The 16,749-nt window shown below is 38.8% G+C and overlaps 1 protein-coding gene across 2 annotated transcripts in view; it reads right to left on the bottom strand.

The window, feature by feature from the left end:
- Window positions 1-538: 538 nt before the first annotated feature.
- GLS (glutaminase) overlaps window positions 539-16,749 on the bottom strand; it is an 85,926-nt gene continuing 69,715 nt past the window's right edge. Inside the window, exons 13-16 of one of the 2 annotated variants that reach the window (XM_040475678.1) lie at window positions 6,898-6,959; window positions 5,738-5,814; window positions 5,596-5,659; window positions 539-2,589 (exon numbers count right to left, since the gene is read on the bottom strand). In XM_040475678.1, the coding sequence (XP_040331612.1) occupies window positions 2,433-2,589; window positions 5,596-5,659; window positions 5,738-5,814; window positions 6,898-6,959 (360 nt within the window). In that variant the 3' untranslated portion in view covers window positions 539-2,432. The remainder of the gene's footprint in view (window positions 2,590-5,595; window positions 5,660-5,737; window positions 5,815-6,897; window positions 6,960-16,749) is intronic. The other variant, XM_040475675.1, reaches the window with a different exon arrangement.

The following is a 16,749-nucleotide window of genomic DNA, read 5'->3' as shown; positions in this document are numbered from 1 at the left end:
GATTAGATTCACTTTGGGAGGTTCTGGAAGCAAATACATTCATAGCTGTACAGTCCCCAGGAAGAATCTATATCCAACCTCAGGTCATTCAGCCCCTGCCAGACAGATAACAGCATCAAACGGCTGATAGCTAATCCAGCTGTGCAGCTAAAGGGCAGTGTGGGGCAGTAGCGGGATACAGCACATTACGCCCAAAAATGAGGTCATTAGAATTGAGACTACCAAAACAACAGTGTATAAGCAGCTTTAAATAAACATGACCATATAGAGAGCTCTCATGATACAGAAAAAGCACGTATGATCCCAAAGCCAAAACAAAGAGATCTTTGGAGTATACTGATGGCAGCAGTTAAGAGCACAGTCAAAAGCATTTAAACCAAGTGTACTTGTTATTACCAGCCAACAGCAAACAGCCAGAGCAGGACCCGGCATTACAGTCATAAATAAATAACCTTATGGGTAAATAAGGGCACATTTGACTAAACCACACAGATTTTGCAAAATAGTTTTGATCTGAAAAAAAGATGAAAACTCTCTGTTCCAAATTAATGGTTAGAACCTCTTTTTATTAAAGCCTCCAAATTGCTGGTAACCTTTAAGCCACACAATTGAATCATCTTAATGTTTCATTTTAATCACACAAAGCAAGCTGCTGTTTGAGCAAAGTTATTTCAGTTGATTTCAGTTAAAGAATGTCTATCCCATAGTACCTCTGGGGATAATGCCTTTCCTCTACAGCATTTTGCAAATACTGCCTGTCTGCACGGCTTGGTAGACCCATGGGGCGGGAACCCAGCAGCAGGGCCGATGCCCGTCCACCAAATCCCCCACAGCACACCCGTGGGAATGGCTTCGTGCCTGATGCAGCTGTTAGGGAACACTGGCCACGCTTCCACCAAAGGAGGTGCTGTGTAGGTATTAGGAGGGCAATGGCTGAAGCCACCAAATGAGACTGGAAGCAAAACCCAAAACATTTGGAGGCTGCTGGAGCGGAAAAGGGGCCATTAGGCATGATAAAGGTTGGAAGCAGCAGTGTGTGCGGATACAAAAGGAAAAAAAAGGAACTTGCTGAATTTGCCACATTGCAACAACTAGTAGCATTCACGTAGCTGAGGATTTTGCTCATTTCACAAAACACGGCCTCAGAGAAGTCCATTTGTGTGTGTATGTGCCTGTGTGTGTGCTTAATATCAAAAATCCCCATTAGCAAACCCCTTTACCTCTGAAGTACGATAGGCTAAAGCATATGTGCGGTTTTTCCCTAGGACAAACAACGGGTCTCATTTTAAAATTAAATGGCCTTTTCTTATTACCAGTCCACCAAAAATTATACAATAGAGAAGCAGGAGAAAACTGGAGTGATCTAGGGGTCCCCCAAATAGGTGCAGGCTTTTAATGACAGGTTTAAAAAATAAATGTTAACTGTTACAGTTCCCATACCATCCTAATAACTTTGGTAGCTTAGAGCGCTTATCTGAATGTATCTTTATCCTGAAAGCTGAAACAGACCTTAAAGAGCCGTGGTAGCACATGCTTTCCTTTTCCAAATTTGGCTAATTTGTACTTAGCTTAGTCATCCGTGTCTGGTTCATCGCCTATTGACAAATGGCATAGTTCTAGCTCGGATGCCAGATGTCTGAGGCATTTTCTGACTTACGGTGGAAAACATGAAAACTGCATAGTGTGCCAGCACCCACGTTCCCAGCTAAAGCGAAGAGGCAAATAGCTAGATGTCTGGGAAGAGAGGCTGGACTAAAGGGGATATAGAAAAAGGAATTTTTTTCAAAAGTATTATATAACTACATTCACATAGATATTTTGGTCACCAAACATATCTTGAACAGATTCCCTGATGAAGTCTAATCAGAATTGGTCTATGCCACTAACAAGTTGTTAACTATTTTAATTTTTAAAGAGTCACGTCATGAAGCTGGGTGATGGGAGACATTTAAAACACATAACCCTACGTGCAGATAGTTGTTCAGACGCTCTAACTCTACATTTGAAGTCCTGAAAATCACACTCTTTTGCTTCTAAAGGCAGCCTTGACCTATTTGGACAGACTGTACAACAAAACTTAATTTATAAATGCCTAAGTTCATCATACAAATTGAAAAATTCACAAAACACACATAAATATATCATGAAGACCACCACACAGTTAAGCTAGCATTGGTAACTATTTCTTTTACATCAAATTATACAATGCACGAGGTAAATATTGCTCACATTATGGAGGGAGATTGTTTTATTTCTATTTTTTCCCAAAGAGATCAGATTTGTCCTGTGTGTACAGTGAAGAAAACTCCAGTAACACTGAAATGACAAATGTTGTAAAATAGACATCACTACCAGATAGAAATACACATGTTCTTCATAATCATTTTCCACAATTAAATAGGTAAGTGATTTATATTTTGGGCTTAAGACCTTTATAACAATCCATCCAAATTCTTATGGACCGTTTGATTTTCTTTTCCGTTGTCGGAATCTCCTTGAGGCGTGTACTGCACTTGGTATTCCTGGAGGATCTTAAATACATCGTGGTGTCCGAAGTGCAACGCTTCATCCATGGGAGTGTTATTCCACCTAAATAAGTAGCAGAACGTGCACTGGGTCATTAGATAATTCCTGGACAAAGGTGATAATTCAGCATCCTTACATACTAAGTGCAGATCTAAGAGCCATTCAACTTTAGCCATTTTAGCAACGTTACAAGTAAAAATTAATTGAAGAAAAACAGAAAGGGGCTCATCATTCAAAAAGTGGTCCTATGGGCAACTTGAGAAATGGGGAGGAAGAGAAAACGATCTTCTACAGATGGATCTTGTTTACATATCTAAGTGCTGTGGGAGGGGAAGTTCTCGTGTTGACAGATACAATAGACTCCTCTGGGATTCCTGGTTTTCAATTTCATAAAAAGCCCACAGGCTCTCCCTTTAAATAAAACCTTCAAGGAAAATTCAGGTATATAACATCCATCACCCTATCCTTTGATAGAAAATTTGTGTTCCTGACAATTCAAAAATCACGATAAATCTCAGAAGTCTGGAAAGAACTCTGACCTCATTAGGCCCCAAACATACACTGGAGGAGCAAGATCGGCCCCAGAGGAACTGACATTTTCATCATCTCTGGTAAGGATGGGCATCTGAGGGGCTCAAATGGACCACTACGCAACCAGAAAAATAACCACCCTTTCCACTATAAGTGTGTCTCTGGCGTGTGCTCTTCAGAGTGACAGAGATGAAGACTGAAGAGGAGAGAAAAGAAGGGTTGCCAGCAGCAATCAATCAGCTGATCAGCCTTTTGAGAGAGGAGATGATACTATGAAACTCGCAACCCAAGTAAATGAGAGTGCGAGAATCTGTCCCCTAATACTTCATAAACTATGAAGCCTCTCTCTCCACTTATGTCACTTGTCCATGGCTACCAGATGCTCTGACTCCATTTTTTCATGGTCTATTCTCATCAGCTTCTGGTTTTTCTTTTTTCTGTTTCTCCTTTCCTTTACGTCTCTGCCTTTAACCTTTTACCCCCATTTTTATGGGGTCACAATATGGAACTGAAAGGTTTTTTAAACAGTCTCAAAAAATATTCTTGGATAAAATTGGGTAATCTTCATTTTTTAAATCAGGTAAGTCATATTTTACATGTATCTGTATGTTTCTCAAAAAACAGCTCCTTTTCCATATTGGCTTTCATTAATTTAGGGAGTCCGTGGCCTTACACTGGGAGGTGGGGGACTTTCCAGTCATCTACAACATATAATTACCTGTCTTCCTGAGAAAATGGAACGTTAACTGCAAGTTATCTTTTTGACAACTCTTCTTCCATGAAATAATACAAATTGTCAACTTAAAGAACATCACTAAATTCACTCAAGCCTATTTTACAATTTGAGGTGACACAGATTCTACAAAATAGAGAAAGGAGTTGTCTTGGTTTGGCTTATATTCTAGAATAGCTGAATACCCAGTTACCAAGTTAGTTATTTAGCTAACTTCTCCCATCAGATGGGTACTTATACTTCCACATTCCTAGAGGCCAATTTAAAGCAAAAACCAAAGCGTTTCATACAAAGCACATTCCTAGAGGCCAATTTAAGGCAAAAAAAAAAAAAAAAAAAAAAAAAAAAAAACCAAAAACAAAAAAAAAACCCAAAAGCAAAACGTCTTAATCTTTATAAAGCACAGTAAATGTTTCCAGCCTGTGTTAAATAGTGTTTTAGTTGGGATTATAAACACAGGGCACAAGTTTGGGTAAGGGAAACACACTCTTCAACTTCTTGCTCTAGAAAGAGCTGGTATTACATTTGGGGATAAAAGGGAGGATTGCCCCCCCTGACATGAGGTTTTAGAACATTGCCAACAAAGGTCTTGATTAGATAACCCAAGTGTTACTATACTTAGAAAACTGCTAACAATTTTCAGACACATCCTAACTCTTCTGCATTTCTTGCAACCAGCTTGAATAAAACCCAAACTTCTAATTTAAAAAAATAGTAAAGATCTAACAGCTAGATCTATAGCTATAGATCAGCTATAATCAGCTTGCTCCAGACTTACTAATACAACCCTCAGATATCCAATCAAAACTCCTAATCATACCTAACCTCTCTATCAAGTATTTTTTCCTTCAATTCTTCTAAACCTATATTCTCATTACTGGCTCATCCAGCTACATAACACGCAAGTATATGAGCACAGAGTTGAAGTATATATGTATACACACACGTGTATATATACATACATATATATATACATACATATATATATACATGCATGTATATATATATACGTATGTATATATACATATGTGTATATATATATATACGTGTATATGTACATATACACGTACGTGTATATATATATACATATATACGTATGTATATATATACATATATAAGCTGCACTCTCAAGCCTCCATCACTGTCCGTGTTGTGGACAGCATTTACTTCAAGATAAATGGAAGTTTGCCATGTGGATCAGGAGAGAGAGGAGAGGAGCAAAATGTATTCCAGGCAGATCTCTCCCACTGAAGACAGCGTGCCCTTTTCTTCTTTCCGTGCCTTCAAATCACATCTCTTCCCCAAAGCACCGATTAAAATTCAACTCCACATAGCCTTTAAAAACTGACACCAAACAAATCTAGGAATTTCAAGAAACCCCAATATATTCATTTTAGCATTCTGTGACAGTAGTTTTCTTGCACATTTTTAATATGTTCCTGTAAATGTTCATCTTGTCTACCCTGTGTAGTTAGAAGCCCCACAAGGACAAAATTCCTATTTTCTCTTTCCAAACATAAAGTATTGTTTTCTTCATACAGTGTACTGACAGACTAATCTGAAAAATTCTAAATAAGAGACTATCCTTATATGAGAAATAGGATACGGAGGGAGAATGATCACCCTAGCAGAAACAAGGTTTTGTTTGTTGCCTTTGTAAGGCACCATTGTGAGTTCAAGAATGTCTCCAATATATACATGGTGGATTTAATAAGAACACCTTCACTCATATGTTATAGCCCTGGATTGTAATAAAACACTGACTTGCCATTTATAAGTTAGAAGGGGACGACATAAGTTCTCACCTGTCCTTGGGGAAAGGATTTACTTTGCATGCCTCCAGCAAAAATTTAACAACTTCAACATGACCTACAAAACAAAACAAGTAGTTTTTAGTATTGCGTAGAAACTACATCTGGAAAAAAAGATGAATGGTTCATAGATTACCCTCTGCAGCAGCTACATGCAGTGCTGTTCTAGAGTCATAGTCTCGCTGTTCCATGTCCATGGCTGATAGAGCAAATCTGAAAATGTGTAAGAACAGCTATTCGTTACATATAAAATTTAATTCACATCTGTAACATTTACCCCATCAGTTCCATCTAAGGTCTTGTGTCACAGATGCTGTCCTCTATCAGGCTCACTGATGGGGATGTGAGGGCCTCTGGGGCAAATGCCACTTCCTCTCTTTTTGGATACAGGGAAATGTTCTTTTCTCACAGAATTCAGCTTCATTACATTATTGTTCAAAGAACAGTGGCATACTAAAGTTTGTGCCGCAGAAGGGCAAGAAACGAACACCTATTACTGAAGTTAAATGCTTTCACTATTTAAACATTTTACACTATAGTTTACAAGTACTAATCAGACTTCGATTTAATTTTTAAAGTACACTTTTTTAGAAACAATTGACATAGAACATTATGTAAGTTTGAGGTACGACGTGTTGGGTTTGATACATTTATATACTGCAATATGATTACCACAGTAGTGTTAGCTAACCCTCCGTACAACATCACATAATTTTTTTTTTTTTTTGTGGTGAGAACACTTAAGATCTATTCTCTTAGCAACTCTGAAGTTTGTAATAAAGTACTGTTGATAGACGTATAATCTGACTTTTAGACAAAGGTAGAAAATAAGCACAGATATTTTTCCATGTTAAAATTCAGTTGCAACTCTATACAAGAGATCTTATGTAATGTACACAGTCCTATGCAACCTTTCTAACCCCGGTGATCCGCAGAGCACTAAATGCCCCTATCTTCACTCCCCCTTCACCTCCAAAGATGGGAAAGGGAAGGTAAATGGGGACTGAGACAGCATTATTCAACTCCACTGAAACACTACATTAATTAGCCAGATTTGTTGAACAGTCTCCACTTGGGAGAAAAGAGGTCTGGGCTCTTCAGGAGGTAGAAAAGGACAAGACTACACAGGAAGTCTAAGTCACTGGAGATGGGGATTTAACATAAATTTGTTCGGGTCATTTTCCTTAGAGAGAAATGGAAATGAGACTTTGGCCTTAAGATGGCCATTTGCCCAGAAGCAACTTTATAAACCTCTGTAAACCGGACGCTAAGCCATATGCCACCATGTTAACATACCTTCGAAGTGCAGATACATCTCCAGTATACGCAGCGAACAAAAGGTTTATCACTGACTTCACCTGTGAAGAAAAGGAAGTTCAGGCATCCACAGGGGAAAATAAACATATAGAATGTATTCCTGTCACCAGTAAGTGACTTCCATGTGCTCTGAACACTTCAGCTGGGTCACACGCAGTTATCATAAGTACACATCTATAGCCAAACAGAATACCCATGTATGATTTTTTTTTTATTGAAATAGAGGATTAGGAGAGAAAACTCATCAATAAAGATAAGCTATGTGAAGGAAGGAACGGAATGATATTGGCACAGACGTGGGAACTTGGAACCTGTGAAACACACACAGGGCAAATGAAAACTATTCAGAACGTTTCTAATTTGGTTTGTCTCAGTATTTTGAGTGGACTTGTATACTCGTAAGATTCACATCACATCTTTGTTAGAAACTAAATCACGCAATATAAACACCCAATCCCTGCCAGCAATCACTGTCCTCACCAATCACCAATCACTGTCTTCTTTGGAAATCTTATGCGACAACATTCAGTATTAATCACCTTAAACTCACGGACTATACTACACTGGAAAAACAGTCGTCCGTCCAATGCCCAGGTAGTATAAACTGGGGGCATTCTCAGAGCCTAGGACACTGCCTCTCCTCAAAAAGTGGATAAACTCCCCCGATTTTAAGTCACTGCTAGTGAGTGCTCCAAGACTTCAAAGTATATCTTTTGACAGCTATCCACTTGTTTGTCCTTAAAGTTAAGGAAAAGGCTAGATATCCTAAAAGGTCCTTAGATTTTGGTTTGCTTTCATAGAGACTTTATCCAAACCTGTTTTTGAGAAACTATTGAATAACGCATGTAAATACTTTATGAATTCCGACTTTTGTCTTTTGCAACTTCCAACGGACACTGGACTCAGCAGTAGAAAACAGGAGTTTAAATGGAAGGATAGATAGTAACCCAGCTATCCACCAACAAAGCCATAGGCTTTGTTGCCATAGGAGCTGTGCCATAGGAGCCATAGGAGCACAGCCATAGGAGCTGTGCTTTCAATAGCTTAACCTGGACATTCCCCCTTTCCACAACGGCTTCCCTTTCCCCAGGGCTTTCCTTTTAAATCAATCTGGAACTAGCCATCGCTGGACCTCTCTAGGTCAGTATGTTCACAATGCGCTCTGTAGAAATTGTCCACAAATGCTCCATTAAAACAAGGGCGGGGGAGGGTCCTGTAGTCAGGTACTTTCTTAAAAGATTAAAATCCCATTCTTAGAGATTCATGGGCATATGAAGTCTCTGTAAAGTTCTGCAGTACAGGAACCTAACTAGCTAAGCACACTCCCCAAATTTTACTATTATTGTTGACATTACTCCAGAAAACCTTACTCTAATTCCTTCAGTCCATTTGCTTCCCTTGCAGCCACCCTTCACTACTCCCGCCCAGCCTGCACTCTGTAGTTAATCTCCTGCTAATCCTAAATCCACAACACTTTTCTCACTGGAGGTGGAGGGGAAAGCTTAACAGAATCACACAGAATGTTCTAAAAATACATATAAGTATCTCCCCTCCCATGTAATTGTCCTATTCCCACACCTCAATTTGATACATTTCAGGAAAAACAGCTTTTTGAAAAATGTCCCCAGGTAGTTTTGATAGGCACTCTTCTGGGTTACAAACCACGGTTCTAAGTGCCCTTAATTTTTTTCTTTTCTTTTCTCTTTACTTTTCTCTTTCTTTTCTTTCTTGCTTTCTTTCTTTCTTCCTTCCTTTTTTCCTTTCTCTTTTCTTTCTCTTTTTTAAAATATGAAATTTATTGTCAAATTAGTTTCCATACAACATCTCTCTTTCTTTCTCTGAAATTCTCAATTCCCCTATGCTCTTGTGCCCACAGAAAAAATACTGATGAGCTATTAGAAATTACTCCTGTTTCCAGCTGGTCTCTCATCATTGCTTGACAATTTTTTTTCTTATTGATTCCCATCCCCACTTTCTTCAGGCCTTTAATACCAGTGGTGCCCCCTAAAACAGATGACCCTGACCACAGATTTACTAAGAGAACCAACTGTCCTCACTTCTCCTTCCTCTCTTATGCAAAACATCTGTTTCTGATACCCATTTTCCCTTCCTTCTCTCCAAACCTCAAAGCAAAACAGATCTATCCTTTCTCATTTCTGAGACTAACTTCTTTACCTATTCCTTTAAACATATATCCTCCAGATTCCGTAGCCTTGCTCCCTCATTTATCCTTTTTGTTTCTAGTACCTTCAACCTTTCCCTCCTTCACTGGTACCCTGATTTTTGCCTTAATACAGACACAACTTCAGCCTGTTTTGAAAAACCAACATATAACCCTACTGTTACCTCCTTTCAGTACGTATTTTCTGAAAGTAGTTTGTATTATTAATTCCCTGCCAATTGCCTCCACACCCACTATTACCTGTACTGTCAAAAGCTCCAGTGACCTTCTGAAGCCCTGCTTCTTGATGACCTTCCCAACAAGCCCTTGTCCTCTTACTCCTTGTCTTTACACAGTGTTGATTACCCAGATCTTCCTCTGGTTTGCTTTTATACAGTTATCTCCCACTTTCCACTACCGAATAATACGCCAAAGGCAGTCTCCATTTTTTTTTTTAAGTCTAATTTTCCTCAAAGGTCTCATACATTCCTTTTGCCAGAATGATTTCCCAATCTACGTCTTTAATCTAAATCTTTGTTCCTAAGCCTTAACTCAACAGCTCCACTTGCTTGTCACACAGCCATTTCAAACTCAGAAATAGCAAACCTCCCTACGGCTCTGATGGCTCCCCACCAAGAGTCCATCTCCATCTGCCCACTTGACATTGCCTCTAGGATGTTTAACAGGCATCTGAGACTTACACACAAAATAGAACTTGATTTCCACCCCCAATCCCAGTTAGCTCCTCTTCTGGTCTCCCTCATTTGGGGATGACACTACCAGTCACCCAGTTGCTCAGGCCAAAAGCTGAGTTAGCATGCTGCATTTGACCGCACAGGTTTCCCCTCCTCAAGGATGCCTGACCCAGGCGCCCAGCCTGAGCTCCTCTCACCGAGCTGTGGTGTCCAGCACCCAAGTACATCTGATGGGAGGAAGGGAGCCTTCTTCATACAAATGTGCTGAGAGGGTCTGCTTATGCAAAGGCAGAACTAATTCACACAAACCCACCATATAGACCCTGGCGATATTCCTTGAGTCTATTTCTCATAACCCACATCTAGTTCATCAACACATTTGCTCTACCTCCAAAATATACGTGGAAGGAAACAAAATATATATGGAATCCCATCACTTCTCACCACCTCCCTTATATCACCCTTGGCTCTGAACCACCACCTTATCTCACCTGGAGGCCTGCCATAGCCTCCTAACTATTCATTCCCCTCGTCCGACTCTGCTGCTACAGGGATCTTTTGAGAACATAGATCATAATAGCACTCCCAGTGACTTCCCATCATACCTAAAAAAATTCAAACTCTTCCCATGGCTTTCAGGACACCAAATGCCCTACTCCCCAGTTACATTGTTCTTCTCATTCCCGATCACTCTGCCCTGTGCAGTTCTCCACCGGCCAGGCGGTCTCCTTGCTGGTCTGGGGGCTACCCTTGCTGTGCTGCTGGGGATGCCCCTTCCCCAGAGAGTGAGGAGGCTCCCGCCTTCATTTCATTTAGGTCTCTACTCAAATGTTACCTCACAGATTCTAAAACACTGCCCTCTTTTTCATCATCCCTTATCCCTAACCTTGCTTTTTCTCTTCAGAGCACTTATCATTGACATTATCTATGTATCTATCTATATCTATACATATAATCAAATATATGTAATTATATATTTGACATTATATATCTGACTCTCTCTATATATATGTGTATACACACACACACACACACACATATATATTTAAACTTGTTTGTTGTCTCTTTCGCCCATTAAATGTAAGCTCCATGGGGGCAGAGACCTAATCTTTACCCCACTATACCCCAGTGACTACAACACATAATTGGTGCTCATTAAATATGTGTTGACTCAAATCAACACACTGTACACCTTAGACTTCCACAACATTATACATCAATTATACTGCAATGAAAAGAATCCATTTACTGGCTAAATCAATATTCTCTCCCAAAACATCAAACATATTCAATTTGTTACCATCACTTGGGGGATTAAATTATAATCATTTTTAATTCTTCTGCCTCCCTTAACTTTTACCTCAAATATCATTACTAAATTTATTCAGTCCTCCTAACTGCTGCCTCTGCTTCTAGTTCTTCCACCTGCCAGAACTTTCCCACATATTTCTACCCATCTCAAAATACTGCTCTGATCAGTTAAGGTTTCTCAGCAAGAGAGTGTCAAAAAGTTCCCAAATCAATCTTAATAAAGTTTAAATTCTTTAGCCTTGCATTCAAGACTCTTCACTCTGGCTAACTCATTTTTCTCTTTCCACCTCAACACAACAAAACTGGTCTTAGTACCACTCTTGTTTTTAGCTGTCTATACTCCTTTTTTTCCTTTTGGGAACACCTAAGATTCCTAATCAAATCCTTCCCTTCCCTCAAGGGCCAGCTTGAAAGCCTTTGAAAGCCCCTTCTTTGCTAGCACACTTCCCCAGGCATCTCATCCAGCGTTCCATGTGACTTGTTGCCAGTTGCCTACATAGTGTTTGTGACGGCATATGCCAAGGAGTCATCAGATACCGTATCTTCCTCTACAACCCTTAATGAACCTTTCGCTCCTACTAAGCCACAGTACATACTTTTTATTGCCTGAAATCATCTTTTCTCCACCCATTTTTCATTACATTGTTCATTCTTAGCTCCTCTTCCTGAGCCCTACCTCACAATCTCCGGTCAGAAATCATCTCTTTCTCCTACATTTGCCTCATTGCAGCACTATCACACATTATATATTTACTTATGTATGTTATCTCCTCTTTACTACTCAAGAGAAATCCAGAATTTTGACGTGCACACCACTGATATATTAACCACCCATAGTTCCTATTCTTTAAGGTATATTAGTCCTTCTGAGCAATATATCCCTGATGTTTATTCCAGTGATTGCATGCATGCACTAAATCCCGTTTAAATTCTGAATTTAGACCAAGCTAGTTTGAAGGGATTTTATTATATATTGTATGTATCACTTATTCAATATTTCCGAAGTTCTACGACTCCTACTAAGTCCCAAGAAAGGCTAATTTTAGAATATAATCAGTTCATTGAGAGTATAAGAATACTTTATTCATAAGCATGTTTCAGCTCAGAGAGAGAAACATAAAATGAGAATAAATCAGAACACTGTAATGTACAGAGGCTTTGTGACTTATCGGCTGGGGGCAGGGGGGGAGGGAATACTAGCTTGCGTTAAAACAATTATTAAAGAATAACATGGAGTTTAGTATTCTTCCTGTGAAAACAAAGGCTACTCACAGGGCTGATTTAGTACAAGTCCCTGATCAAGACAGGAATGAGCTTGATCACAAAATGAGTGCCATTCACTCCAAGACAGAAAAACACAGGCACAGGCACCATTTAAAATTAAAGCCACATTTACTCCAGCAAATAGTCACATATATTTTTAAGGTTTGCATAAATCACGAAATGAGCTATGGGTAGAATGCCAAGAAAGAAAATGGAAGTTTAACAGTTTTCAGACAGCAGATGGGAGTGTTATTTCATTTAGGGACAGTCCAGTCCCTGGTCTTGTTAAGAGAGTGCCACAAATATTCCTAGCTATCCTGTCACACCTTCTGGGATGACTAGCATTGTAAACCAGACTGAAGGAGGAGGACACCCTTTTAGATGATGACTCATGCAACCCAAGCCAGCTCTTTCAATGGATGTGGGTGTGCTAACCATTGATCAAGTCTCGTTCTCCTAATTCCCCAATGGATACTTGAGTTATGTTACTTTTAAAATACCTTGATATCAAGAAGGCCAGTCTAGAAAGCAATGACTTAACAGCAACTGCTGAGACAGAGTCATTGGTTTGATGCATTATTCCTCAGTACAAAGAAGCAGAGCATACATAGTTCAACAGGGGCCTACAGAAAGGAAGGGCTCCAGAGTTTAATGTATGCCTCCCCATAGGAAAGAGAAACTTCACCGGGGCATGGAGCCACTAAACCTTGACAAATTAAATGTCAACCAGTTTTCCCTTCATACTGCACATTTTCCAGTTCTACTACATTTTCCTTATCAAATCTCTGTGTCAGAACCTCCCAGAACCAGACAACCTTATCTTAGTTTATTTATACAAAGTCATGACAACAGTAGGACAAAAATGTTACAGTTCACATGAGGTCATTTAACACTAGCATGCTTGGCATAGCCAAATAGCATTTCTTTTTTTTTTTCCAAAACAGCTAGAAGCAGTTAGAGATTCTGTCAATTTTACAAGTCTAAAATAAGACATTCCCAAACCTCCAATCCTATCACTCTATTCATTTTAAGCCTGTTTAAGAGTTGAATTATGTGACTTTTGTCTCCTCGTCTCAAATGTCTTAATTCTGTACCAGTAGCAATTAGAATTACATGATCATATCACTTTGCACTTATATACTGCGCAACCTTGAAAAAGTCAACATTTTGAAAAGCTGTAATTGTTTTTAAACATTCCTGACAGGCTGGCTGTAAAATATAATTATAGATTTTTTTACTTATTACTACCGTTGAGGTTAAGGGCCTTGGCTCAAGCTCATATAGCATTTGAATTAGTAATGTAGCTGGGCTACATTCTCAATTCTGTACAACTAGACCACGGTGATGTGAGTCCTTAATAGACCTCAGACTGTTATCCAAAGGACAGAAGGAAACCGAAGGATTAAATAGCAATTTAGCTCTAATCCATAAAGGTCCTTTGCTAAATATTAGAAGGAAAGAGGGGAGGGGGGAAGGGAAGAAGCAGAGAAGAGAGACAAAGAGAGAGGGAGAGAGGATTGACTCATTAGCTTTACACTTTACTCCAGGTATTTTATTTCCAACTCTGCTACCAACTGCAACACTGTAGTTTCCCTTGTTTTTCATCATTAGTTTCTGCTTAAATACAAAGACTAATTCAGCCCTTTGGTTAGGAAAGGCTTTAATGAAAAAGAGCAGGTAACTGAAAAGCCATCCTTGTGTTCCCACCACTTCCAGTTTGACGTAAGCTGCTCTCTCATTTCCAGCTCACTGAAGTATCTGTTGCTGTGGAACAGATACTCTTCTTCGTCTGTTAAATAAACCATCATCATTCCAGATCCAGTTTTGTTTTAAAAGCTTCACGCCAACTTGGCCTTTAAGAGCCTTTAAGTGAAAAGAAGTTTGAGGCCTTCTTTCATAAATATTCTTCTTAAGGGCAGGTTATTAAGAAATACAAACCTATTATAGTATAGCTAAGAAAAATTTTAAGTTGTCAGCAAATGTAAACTAATCGCTTGCCAACAAGGGTAGAGATATAAACCTGCACAATGTGTATGTGAAAACATTTCCTCTTTCCCTTATTTAATATTCATATAAATATTTAACGTGAGCTTATTTAATATCATATGGACATGTAAAACAAAATTATACTACTTTTATGATTAGAAAGTCGAGCATGACTATGAGGCTACATGTTCCTAAGCTTTTCCACTGACTTATTCAGACACAAATATTAATCTACTATATACTGACAGAATTAATCCAAACTGACACGATCAGAGGATTAGAGAAAATCCTTTAACGGAATAACAGTTCAGCAATCTCATGACATTTCCAAATTTTTACACAAATGCAGGAGGTTAGGTTCTCATACAGTAATTTTAATAGAGAGGAATAAATTGAACAGTAAATTTTACTCTAAAGAAGAGCACAGAAATTTCACTTACAAAATATAACCTCAAAATGGCAGCTCCAAATATTGTATTCTGCTCTTGACTAATGAATAAACAAACTGTCCTAAGCATACCATTTTCAAAACTTCTCAATGAACAGATTAATCTGAAATATTTTTACTTTAAGAAGTCACGATTCTATCAAAGAAATCTGACAACCCGTGAAGATAAAAATTCAGATTATACACTAGTTAGGGAAAAAATAGCTAATATGAAGCACCTACTCTCTCTGGACTGAGCTAAATGTTCTACGCATTATTATGCTATTATTACTCAAAGGATTAAGAAACTGAAGGCTAATGCATTTAAGTTAACTTGAGCAAAGTAATAATGCTGGCAAGTGGCAGAGTGAGAGCTCACGACCAGCCTGACGCTGGGATTCGTGCTGTCTACCACTACAAGGGACCTCCTGGGCCAAGAGATTTCGTGACAAAACATGAGATGAGATTTCCTCACCAATACAATACCAAGACTAAAATCAGAAAAGGGCAACTACAGGAAAATTCACGGGGAAATCAGAGATACTAATTTTCTGTTGAGGTGCTAACCAAACTAACCAAAAGGTATTTTGTTGTTAATTGAAAAGAAAACAGAGGATCAAACAAATATTCAATTTGGCATATCAATGCCACAAACAGAAAAAAAGTTAAAGATATCTTCATTCTTTGCTTTGAAGTATCTAAAAGTGAAGTATGAGTTTTGGGTTAATGTGAATACAGCAAATATATTATTGCTACAGAATTTGCAGCAAATAACTTCTTATCTCAGTGGCTCATGATAGTCTGGTAAATGCCAATGAATGGCCTAAAAAGATACCAATGAGCCAATGAGCAACCCTCCTTTTATACCCAAGCATAAAAGCAGCTAACAACCTATCTTTGCATGGCATGACAAAGAGCAATCCTAATTAACAAGTCAGCAACAAAAGAGGATAAAAATCAAAATGAGCAGGGAAAGGGGCGCCTGGGTGGCGCAGTCGGTTAAGCGTCCGGCTTCAGCCAGGTCACGATCTCGCGGTCCGTGAGTTCGAGCCCCGCGTCAGGCTCTGGGCTGATGGCTCGGAGCCTGGAGCCTGTTTCCGATTCTGTGTCTCCCTCTCTCTCTGCCCCTCCCCCGTTCATGCTCTGTCTCTCTCTGTCCCAAAAATAAATAAAAACGTTGAAAAAAAAATTAAAAAAAACCACAAAAAACGAGCAGGGACAAAGGCAGCTTTCTCTGAACAGAAGTGCATTTTTCATGTGGCAAACCTAAGAGTATTTGTACCGCACAGACAAGTATCAAAGTTTCATGTTCACTTTCTTCCCGGTTCTCTTTCTCTCTTATACAAATATTTGTAAAACTCCATGAAGATTAGTTAACATTACATTAGTGTGTTCAAATACAGGACAAAGTGCCACACTTCTGGGATGATGAAGTGTCACGTTCATTTATAATTATGAACTAAAAAAACAAGTATGTAAAACCCCAAAAAGTCAAAGAAACTAAAAGCAAAGAATAAAACAGGAAGAAAAGAAACTGGTCACCAAATCTTTGTACATAATACTTAAAAAAAAAAAAAAAAAAAAAAGGATCAGGGCAACTACAATCAAAAGATTCTCACACTGTCTGGTATAAATTTAAAAATAAATATACACAAGGTCCCTGAAAAGAGATGGGGCTCTCTTTTTGCCAAAAAACAAAACAAAGATTTGGCAGCAATAAACCCAGAATTATGTTTTCAATTTAAAGGATCCAGCTCTCCTTCGTACGTCCTAAATATTACTACTACAACAAATCAAGGCACAGGGACATGAATATTCATTCCAACCACAATACATTCTTATTGACTGCTTTGATTTTAGAAATTTCTCGTTTTTGTTGGTCTCCAGAGAGCCATACTTAATCTTCTCCATTCTTCAATGTCTATTTTACAGTTCTATTGCGGGAAGTGTGACATGCGAGCTTTATGGATAACACACAGAACAAACAC

The sequence above is a fragment of the Herpailurus yagouaroundi genome, unplaced genomic scaffold, assembly GCF_014898765.1.
Source record: "Herpailurus yagouaroundi ecotype Mexico unplaced genomic scaffold, PumYag 140, whole genome shotgun sequence".
NCBI classification, from domain to species: domain Eukaryota; kingdom Metazoa; phylum Chordata; class Mammalia; order Carnivora; family Felidae; genus Herpailurus; species Herpailurus yagouaroundi.
This window is presented reverse-complemented; position numbering and strand designations above follow the sequence as displayed.